This window comes from Cebus imitator, unplaced genomic scaffold (genome assembly GCF_001604975.1).
Source record: "Cebus imitator isolate Cc_AM_T3 unplaced genomic scaffold, Cebus_imitator-1.0 Scaffold2, whole genome shotgun sequence".
NCBI lineage: Eukaryota > Metazoa > Chordata > Mammalia > Primates > Cebidae > Cebus > Cebus imitator.
The window spans coordinates 2,775,880-2,787,070 of record NW_016107317.1 but is presented as its reverse complement, the minus strand read 5'-3'; the positions used below and the strand labels follow the sequence as shown (position 1 = coordinate 2,787,070).

Genomic DNA, 11,191 nt, shown 5'->3' with positions numbered 1-11,191 from the left:
TACGTGCCACCTCAATCAGCTAATTTATTTTTTAGAGACGGGGTCTCACTGTGTTGCCCAGTCATCTAGCCTCAAGAGATCCTCCCTCCTCGGCCTTGAGTTGGAGATTTCTAATTCATGTTAATAAAAGAAAGCTGTTGATGTTTATCATAAAGGCATTTCCTAATATTGCTAGTATAGTTTTCTGAAAATTAGTGGTAAAATGTGACACAGTATATCACGTGCATCCACAGGAAAGGGGAATTAAGGAGTAGTTCTGATTCTGGGTATACTTGTTATAATTTACATAATATTTTCACAAAAATGGTTAGATTACTGCTATGAAATGTAAATGATACAAATCTTTATTCATGTATATGGATAGACTTGTGACTATTTCCTTATCAAAATGTCACTTTAGGGACAGCAATTGCCCCTTTAAGTTAAGGACCACCACAGTAATATTCTGCCATGTCATTAAATCAGCATAAAGGCCTAGATGCTATCCAAGATTCTGTTTCAGTTCTCATTTTGTATGTTGTTTGTGCTCTTCATTAAAATACCTCTATATATAGCTGGATGGGGTTATTTTTAAGTATTTTAAAAATCATTTTTACTGCATTCAAATAATTCTTGAGCATAGAAGATGGGACAATCACCACCCATATAGAACTCAACGGTTCAAACTACAGCAGATCTGATATCTGAAAATGTTCCTCAGCCAGTTAATTTGGAAGACCGGCCTTATTACGGTACTTCTGGGGCTCAAAGCTGTCACCAAGCAGAACTACACATGATTTCTTCATAAACAGATTCTAGATCCAGGAAGGTATTAATAAGTTGCTAGAAAACATTTTTACGTTCTTAGAAATAAGAGCTTTTGGCAAAAGTCAGAAATAGAACATCTGTGAAGCCAAAAGAACTATCTCCTGGCTTCGGTTCTCTCAAAGAAGGCCTTGTAGTTTATGAAGAAAAGAGAGAGGACAGAAGGCAGGTGGCTATGCTCTGGGTGAACAGAGGGATTTTAGTTGGCAAACATTTTGCTGAGGGGCAATAGCCAATAGAGAGGTTGGAGAATGAGGGGGTAACTGATGGAATGACATGCCTGAGGATTTAGGGACATCAGAATTAGAGTATGAAGTTTATTTATTGTACAGTTACTGTCCAGCAACTGAGCTAGATGTGGGGAATACAGTAGTCAGCTAAATCAAGTAAGGTCCCTACCCTCAGGGACCTTAGGGAAATTCAGGGAATAAACTTCAATGTCTACATCTGTCTCAAATCTTATGTACAATAATTATTAATGCTAATTTCTTTTAAAAAATCCAACTTTAAAATTTGGGGAAAAAGATCAGACATCTATATATGTCATGTGCCAGGGAAGACATACTCATTTTACGTTTATAATTTTATATGTTAACTTTTTAAAGATTAAAAAAAAAAAAAATGGAATGTTTGTAAATTTAGAACTATTAAATAGACACTGTGGGTCTAGTGGTGCTGCAACCAAATAGAGAAAGTTTGTTTTTTAAATAAATCAGAAGTCTGCAAAGAGAAGACCATGGGTTCCCAAACACGTTTTTCCTTGATGTGTTACCCAGTCACAGAATACTTCTCCGCAAGCACATTAAGCTTAAAAATAAGCTGTGGTTTTTAAAATTGTAAAATAAAATAAATCAAATTTTAGTAAGAATTAAACCACCTTTGCAGGGGATAAATATATACAGAATTAACACTCTAAAAATGCTGTAAGAAATGTTAAAAAAAATACATATTTTAATGGCTTTTATAACAATATTTTGTGAAGAAAGTTAGAATACAATACAGTTTCTAGCCATATAACCTCAAGAAAAATTTACAGTCCAGGGAAGAACAGAATTAACTACACTGTTCATTATTATTGTCTATATCCAGCAACCTTGATTTCAACAAAATGGGGAGTCAGGTAAAGAAGAAGATGACTGCCAAAGTATAGGCAGGAAGAGGGAGAAACGTATATCTCTGAAATCCTGTCCTATTAAACACACCACCCACAAGTGAAAAAGCCATATTATTTTTATGAAGGCTGAACTTCTTTGTAAAAGCGAAAAAGTGCTTCAGCAACTTATTGCAAAGAAAATCATACCTTCAAAGAATATTTGATGGCTTTCTTGAGTGAAAAGGAAAGTAAAACCCAGGCCAAGTAAAAATCCAACATCTGCTCCTAAGACTGTTTTTACGGCATAATAACGCAAACCAAGGGAGGAGATATTTTTAAATCCACACTTTGTACCCTCAAAGTTTATTTTACAATACCTGTTCATGGATAAAAAAGAAAACGTATTTGAAGAAATAATTTTAAGACTTTTTTTTTAAACTTAAGGATTAATCTAATAAAGTATCTATTTGAAATAACTGATGTTGTTCTGCTAGTTTTTATGGAGAAAAAAATAGTTAAGTATTTAAAACTTGGGTTTAAGGAACTGCCACTTCTGATAGAGAATGATAATCTTACTAAAAACATGGTCAAAACTAAGTTTTACATTTTAAGGGATAAAAAAGAGGAGTTATTCCTTTCCTTTAAGATTGTCATACTGGTTTTAGAATCACAGAGGTGTTAGGAATAGTATGGCTTGGCTTTTCTTGTTTACAAAATGTCTTCTAGTTTATGGAGAAAAACTAGCAGAACAACATCAGTTATTTAAATAATTGCTTTGTAGTTTAGGGAGCTTTGTATTTTTCATTTTTGCTTCCACTTATCAGTCTATCGACTGGAACAGGATAAGCAAGCTTTCTTTAAAGGGCCAGATGGTATTTTGGGCTTTGTGAGCTATACAGTTTCTGTCACTACTCTGCTTTCCTAACATGAAACCTGTACTGAAGGCAGGTAGCCTACCTTACTTGGTGTCCACATGGAAATACGCCCTTTCCTCCTGCAATGTTCCTCTACAGGGCCCTCTACTGAGAAAACTTCCCGGAGCCAATATTGAAGTTTTAATTTGGAGCTCAGAATCAATCCGTTCATAACTGGCATATATGAATCCAAAGAAAACTCAGGGGTCTATACTTCTTCTATCACAACGTTTTAAAGCAATTCTTAGCACAGGTTCCTCAGGCAAAAACAAATGGAATATTTCTCTAGCACCTTTTGGCAGGGGTTAGGTACTGCTAGCTTATGTGTGCTAGCTAACATAACTTTGTGTGTGTGTCACTTTTTGTTCTTGAAAAATCTCAAAGGAACTTTGAGATTAACTAGCAAGCTCCATGACAGAGTATATTGAATAGAACAAAGCTAGGAACTAGGAAGTAAGCAAAAATGCTCCAAGAAACTGGCACAGACAATGTACTCACCAAAATATGTCATCTTCTATATTTCTTGGGCTTCCTTGCAGTTAGATTAAGCCTGGGTTAGTTCTAGCAGATGGGCTGAAGCAAAGAAAAGAGGTGTGAGTTCTCTGTGCCCCTGTTCCCTGCTGGAAGAGACAAGAGATACTATGGCTGGTGAGTGGTATAAAGAATGATAGAAGAACAGGCTGGAATCTATAAACCTGTAAACTTTATCGACTTCACTTAAGGACTACTCTTACGAAAATTTTAGCAACGCAGAGATTGCATCTGGATTGTTTGTTCTTGCTAGAACACTCTGTATATCAGGAGTGAAATATGAGAAGATAACTTTTATCATGTTGTAAAAGGTCCAGTGACATTCTTTCCCCCAAAATGGATAAATGCCCATATTATACTTGGAAAACCAAGAGCTCTGCCCTCCAAATGCTCTCTTTATATTTTTCCGCCCTGCTGTATGTCTCCAGAAAGCTGAACTATAAAGAGGGCTTCAGTGGCCTTTCTTGTCTTTTGTCTTCCATTTGGGCTGGGCGATGGGAAACAGGATATTAGGGATGAAAGTAAGGTCATGGTATTTATCTAATATACACATTTAAATAAGTAATATATATATTTAAAGCATGATTTATTGTTAGGAACACCTGCTATACCATGTTCAAGAAACAAGGACATTCTTACCCCATGTGAAGACATGGACAGAAAGATAAATTCAAGATAGAAAGTTACTTGATGAACATGAAAACGAGGATTTTGTTAGTGGATATGGATCCTTAAAATATATTATAAATGTATGACTTAACTACTCAAAGACAGTAGCTTCCTCTTTTGCATGGCTTAGAGACTGCTAACATTTGCCTTGAGATGTCTTTGTCTCCATCCACCAATGAGCAACCACTCTCCTGGCTGTCACATTATTTTTTTAGCTAATGAGCAAGAAAAAAACAGCCCAAGACAGTAACTGGCCTGGACTATCAGCTGAACTGTGCTGTTGCTAGGAGTTGGCCTGACACAGCTACACTGTGGTGATCTGCGGAACATAAACAACACCAGCAGAACACCAACACGAGACAAGGCCACTGAGTGGCTGTGAGAAATCAAATAAAAAACAAGACCATTTTGTAATCATGTCTGAACAGACACAAAAACATGAACGTTGTCCAAACAACAAAAAGCCCCCTATCCCGGCTAGTACGTACTAGCATATTTACCAATTACAGCTTTAGTTTCACTTTATTCTGCACTTTACAGCATTCCTTGCACCCTACTTCCTGACAGCATGCAATCCTGAGCATAGCCCCCAAATCAGCTAACACAACCCAAATCCTATACTATACCCTAACAACCTCTCACTGAGACACCCCACATTTCCCCGTGGAATGTGATCCCCCTTGCTGCAAAGGGCAATAAACCCAACTTGTTCAACTACAAGTATGTTCCAACATAGACAAAAATATAAGGTTCACCAAAGCTCTCATTGCAGCAGGACTCTCAACGCAGTGTGCACATCTGAGACCTCCTGTCACTTAATCTGCGTGAGGTGCCACTTGCTCATGACTGGGAGTAAGTTCACATTGAACTGAGTTCCTATATTTGTGGAAGCACTTCAGTGTTGACTTTATGTGTTTCCCTAGGAAGACGATCTATTGGTTTTTAAATTATCTAATCAGATTTATATTCTTTCATCAAGCCATTTTTAGTCTTCTATTTCTTGCTTGTACTGCTTGTTTAATATTTAATATTGTCCATAGGGAAAGCTATCAACATAGTTATGATAAATCTGTTTGCAAGTGACCTCCAAGTGCTGAGCAGTTCAGAAGGCCTCCAGACCAGAGATCTTAGGATATATTTTGCTTGGGGTTACCATTTCTAAACTTAATTAAGACTTTTTCTTCAGTCTTGTCTACTTGCCCCTGAGAACTGGACTACTTTGTTTTGTCTGCCTAGACTAATAGCTGGCCCTTGGCCAAACTCTGGGGGTGAGAGGTTACACATCTTTACATACCACTGCATCTCACCTCATCTTCAGTCTAAAACTGCATTTCTTTCAGGCCAAACACAAGCTTTCTTCATGTTGTCTCAATACAAGGCTAATAATCTGTACATTTCTGTCTCTAATAGGCACAATTTCATCAGGGATACTTAGGAACTGTAGTGGTCAATCGGGCTTTTAACATGAAAAAGACAGTTCATTTGAGAAGTACTTTAAAATAGAAAGCAGGCCAGGCACGGTGGCTCACCCTTGTAATCCCAGCACTTTCGGAGGCCGAGGCAGTCGAATGACCTAAGGTCAGAAGTTCAAGACCAGCCTGGCTAACATGGTGAACCCGGGAGGTAGAGGTTGCAGGGAGCAGAGATTTCGCCATTGCACTCCGGATTGGGCAACAAGAGCAAAACTTCTCAAAACAAAAACAAAAAAATAAACAGAAAGCACATAAACTCTCATGAGCAGACTACTTGTTTGTCTAAAAGAAAGATATTTTGTTGAATATAGGGCTCAATTCTCCTTTGATTCTATACTCTGCGGTTAAGCAGTGTTGGCTTTTGTATTTCATGGCTTGATAAAATTATCAAGGCTCTATCAGCATAGTAACTTATGCCTGTAATCCCAGCACTTTGAGAGGCAGAATCAAGATCAGTTGAGCCCAGGAGTTAGAGAACAGCCTGGGCAGCATGGTAAAATCCTATCTCTACAAAAACTATTAACAAAAAAAGTAGCCGGGCGTAATGACATACACCTGTAGTCCCAATTGCTCAGGAAGATAACGTGGGAGGATGGCTTGAGCCCAGGGATAGAGGCTGCAGTGAGCTGCCATCACAACGCTACACTCCAGCCTGGGCAACAGAGGGAGATCCTGTCTCAAAAAAATAAAAAATTAGAAAAAAAAAAAAACGAAAAATATCATGGATCCAAGTTACTGTTCAAATAAGCCACCATTCTCCTTCAAGTATGTATATGTTAAAATCCGATTTTCAGCACATAAGCTTTCCTTCCTCCACTTGTGGAGAAAACAAATTAAAACTTTACAGTGATTAATTTTATATCTGCCTGAAACCAGTTTCATTATTTCTTCCTCTGCTTCTTCTTTGTTCCTCTTATTCTCCATTTCCCTCTCTTGGAAAGCTAAACATTTATTGATTTTTTTGAAAAAAATTGACTTGTCCGAGTCCAATTTCTCATGTTTTAATCATTCTAAAATGCCTACACTGGCTTTACGAATGTTACTGCTTTTTCTGAAACTTTTTAAAAACTTAAGATGTAAAAAATTTTATTCAACTAAAAAGAATGAAGATAAAGGATATCTTTAAGGGTTCTTTGCCAATATTCTTCTTGGATTTTAGAAAAATGTTTTTGCTGTCACCATGTATACCTTAAATTTCCATATGTGCAATTTTAAAATGTAAAGGGTAACAATGCATTTCAATTCCAATTCCATTAGTAACATGAGCTTGTCACCATTTCCTATGTGTGGAAAAAAGTAATAACTTTTAAAGACCATATTTTAGTTATATGGCAGATAAGCAAGCAGGGGTATGAAGAAGCCCAGTGATCCAAATTGTGGAAAAACCTCTATTGACACTTTCTCTCCCGGAGTCCTTCCGCCGCATCCTCTCCTGTCTTTTAAGTGATGCCTCTTTCTCTGCCAGTCGATTAAATCTCACAGATCCCCAGATTCTGTCGGTTGTGGTAATTTTTGATATCTCTCTGTACTCTCTATACATGTATATGTTCTTTCTGGATGCTTTGATCTACTCTAGCTATTTTTAGTCATGACTCCCAAATTCTTATCTCCAGGACAGATTTTTTTCCCTAGATTTGGATTCAAATCCAGTTGCAGGAGTTACCTTTTGACCCCCATGTCTTCATGCATGCTGCTTGTCAGCCCAGCTCACACCTCCCATCAGCCAGTGTACCCACCCGGCTGAGTACAAGGGTACCCGTATTCCCTGTTTCTGTTAACACCCTGAGCATCTCCTTCTCTCTACATGCACCCTGTTATCTTCCTTTTGTGTGTCCCATGATAGTAAGTTTCTTGACAGCTGGTTACCAATCATAGGTGGAACACATAATATTGTTCAATAAATTGTTAAACAAACAGGGACCATTTTTAATATGTGTGAGTGGACTTAACAAGCCATAAATTCTAAACTAGGTTGTCTTCAGAGGGAAAAAACAAAAACAAAAACAAAAAACCCATAAAATAAACAAAAAACCATAAAACAAAAAAACAACAAAAATGCAAATTCAGGTTCACAAGCTTTAATCATTTATTACTTTTTTGTTATACATTGAATTGTGGATGTCCTCTAGTTAGTAAAACAGCCACTAAAATTGTGTTTATGGTTTGCTGTCACGAAAGTCACAGGATTGCTAGAATGCTGTATGTTTACCTGTTTCAACAGGTCCCATCAACTTCCACTACTCACTTTACATAGAAATAAGAACAGCTACTATTCATTGAGCCTATTTCTATGGGAATCTTAGTGTCCTCACTCACATTAATTCACTGAATTCTCCCCAAACTTGCTAAGGTAAACTATTATGCCCATTTTAGAGAGGAAATGGAGGTTTAAAGAGATTAAGTTTCCAAAATTCAGATAATAAGGGGTAGAGTGAATCTGAATCTAAGTCTCACTGCAGAGAGCAAGGGGCTTTGTGAAATCTGCATGTAGTACGCCAGTCATCACCAATTAGGGGGCCTGACTAAACCTTTTGATTCTGGGCAGGCACAACTAAACAGACCGGTCCTCGGGGACACAAAGACAAGACTGGCCCTGCAGGAAAGGCAAAGATCAAACAAATCCTGGCCAACCCACAGCCACACTGAATGACTTATCTTTGCAGTAAGAGTATGTGTGTGCATAAATAAAACTATGGATTATAACTCTATTAAAAATTGGAATTCAGTTCCCACCAGATTTTGTCTTAGGCCTTTTTCCATATGGTCTTATGCTTGAAGAAGTATTGGCCTTTTAAATTAACAATCACACATCAGCAAGAATTACTGTTTGTTCATCACGGATCATGGGCTGAGCTGATTTTGTAGGAGTATGCATTTTAAACTGCCAATAAATTATTCAGGTTAAAAAAAAAAAACTCTCAAAACCAAAATGGTGAGGGGTTGATTGATCTTTGAGCCAGAAGAAATATTTGAGGGGATCCTAAGAACCCTTGAGATCACGGTGAGAGAGGTGAGTGGAGACAGGGCAGTTACCATGCCTTGTATCTTGTCTATTTGCTCATCAGGTAATAAGAGCTGGACAGACTGCTGTGACTCTTCCCAGGGAAAGACAAAGACGCTTTTTTCATATCAATGTCTTGTTGCCCTTTGTCTTTATTTCTTCATCACTTTGGTAACAATCTCTCAGATGCCTCATCTCTTTAAGAAGTTAGACTCAAATGTCAAAAACATATATGCATTTTGTTCCACTCACCCCAAGCAGTAACAATGGGTACTAATTCTAACAATTAGGTATTTTTAAAAAGTTCTGTTAATGTTTACCTATAATTTAACCTATAAGGGTTAAACATACCCTCATAGAACATGGTACTTTTTTCCATTTATTGAGTGTCTAATATGTGACACATAGTAAATGAACAATCTCAATCCTTAAAACAGGTGTTACGACTTTTACATATGACAAAACCACAGGGAGTGGAGTCAACAGCAGGACATCTGGAACCTGCCCAATAATCTGCCTCCTAACAGAGGTGTGTAGGGCCTGACCTTTGTACATCTCCAAAATGGCAACATGGGAGAAGTAATTCCATTATTCATTCGCAAACAGCAGAGAGGCACAAATACTAACAGAAGCTGATCTCCCATATTATCATATGTATTTGCTCCTTGTCCTGTCTCTGTCTTCAGGAACCAATAAAAATAAAGTGAGGTCCAAGAGTGAAAATCTGGTTGGCCTCATTCACAGCTATATCCCTATCACTTTGTACAGGGCCTGGCACAGAGAGATGTTCAATAACTACTGCGGACAAAATTTAAGTCCACGTGGGAAAATGGACCAGCTGCTACCTAGGGATGAAGACATACAATATATACATATATTTTGGGGGAAGACTTCAATTCTGACTCAGAGGAAAGATGAATCCAAAGTTGTGAAATCTGTACTGGGATCTTTTGTGGAGCCTCTGGGCCAGGATGAAATTTGCTGAGAAGGATGAAATAAATGGGGGTGTCAGCTAAGGGCAGAAGATGATTACTAGCGTTAACTTTCAAATGTGGATTCCTGCTCTGAAATGTGTTTCTCCCCACACTTAAATATTTGGCCCTGTCTTTCATCACATATTTATTAAAGCAATATTGTGCCATTAGGCAATGCAACTCCCAAAGATATTACTGGAATGAGGTCATAGTGGGAGAACGTAATGTAAGGGATTTCAAACAGGTTATTTGTTGGGTAAGAACCCCTAAAAGCAAGAGGTTTTTGTTTAGTTTTAAAGCAAAGTCAGAGTCTCAAAGAGAATATGATGAAGACAAGATCATTATGAAGCTAGAAACGTGAGAACAATCACTTTAAAAGTTTAAGCATATGTAACTCACGACTAAAGGCGCTGCAATGTTATGCAACATGACTGTCAGGGGAACGAATTTCCAACCTCATAACTCATGTTTCTGTATTACTCATATTATTGAATCTTTCCTTCATTTAAAAAAATACGAACATAAGGGTGCTACATAAAGATATCTGGTATCCAAAGCATGAAAGCACAGCAGCTACTAGGCTAAGAAGAATCTGTTAATAGCCTTGATAACGTGCCATCAGAGCCACTTTCCAAGACGGAAAGTTACTCCACTTTTTGAAAAAATATGGCCGGGGACACTTCCTGCCCCAAGCCCAGCTCGACCCGACGGCTTTCTTCCCAGACTTTGTCCTCAGTGCCCCCAAACAAGCAGGAGAGCGAAGACTCCGGGAAGGGGAAGTAAAAATAATTCCGGAGGCGGCCTCGCCGCACCGACTCTGCCTCCCCTTTGCCCCGCTGAGAGCGAGGTGCACTCCCACCCTGCCCACCTCCAGGCCACCCTACCCTAATGCCTCAAGGGTGACCTGCGGACTAAAGCAGTCCAGAGGGAATAGAGCCCACCCACCAGTACCTGCTCCAAGGGTTTTCCGGTCGCCCCCCCGGGGCCATCCGGCAGGTCCCCGAGACTACACAGCTCTCTCGACCAAACGATTTTCACCAACTTTATTGGCTCCCGTAGGGTCCCTCGCCGCCCTCCTCCCCACTAGATGTCACCGGCCCTCCATGACATCCAGCATATTCAAAAGCATTGCGGGACGGCCATGAAAAGGGCCCTTGCTGGGGGAGCCAGCTCCCCGGGGGCGGCGTCACGGTCACTTGCTCTTTGCCTTCTGACTCTCCGTCTTCTTGGGCAGCAGCACCGCCTGGATGTTGGGCAGGACGCCTCCCTGAGCGATGGTCACCTTGCCCAGCAGCTTGTTTAACTCCTCGTCGTTGCGGATGGCGAGCTGCAGGTGGCGGGGAATTATCCTGGTCTTCTTGTTGTCACGCGCGGCGTTGCCAGCCAGCTCCAGGATCTCCGCCGTCAGGTACTCCAGCACCGCCGCCAAGTACACCGGCGCCCCGGCGCCCACCCGCTCCGCGTAGTTCCCCTTGCGCAGTAGTCTGTGCACTCGGCCCACCGGGAACTGCAGGCCTGCGCGAGAGGAGCGGGATTTGGCCTTTGCTCGCACTTTGCCGCCCTGTTTTCCGCGACCGGACATGATCACCTCTCGCCTACAACTCCAGAAAGGTAGACAAACCGCTCACAGCGTCCGGTACCGGAATGCAACGTACTCCACCCGCACTGCCTTGACAAACTCTTTGCTGCCGCGCGGCAGCCCCTTCTCATTGGCTCTGGTGACCAATGACAGG

At 40.0% G+C, this 11,191-nt stretch overlaps 1 protein-coding gene across 1 annotated transcript; it reads right to left on the bottom strand.

Annotated features, from left to right (window-relative positions):
• Positions 1–10,484: 10,484 nt before the first annotated feature.
• Positions 10,485–11,191, bottom strand: LOC108304277 (histone H2A.J). The gene has a single exon (XM_017528402.2). The coding sequence runs from the start codon at positions 11,038–11,040 to the stop codon at positions 10,651–10,653; it is 390 nt and encodes a 129-aa protein (XP_017383891.1). The 5' UTR covers positions 11,041–11,191; the 3' UTR covers positions 10,485–10,650.

Bases quoted from the DNA above. Each gene is read 5' to 3' on its own strand.
- LOC108304277 (XM_017528402.2), bottom strand. From the start codon at position 11,040: ATGTCCGGTCGCGGAAAACAGGGCGGCAAAGTGCGAGCAAAGGCCAAA.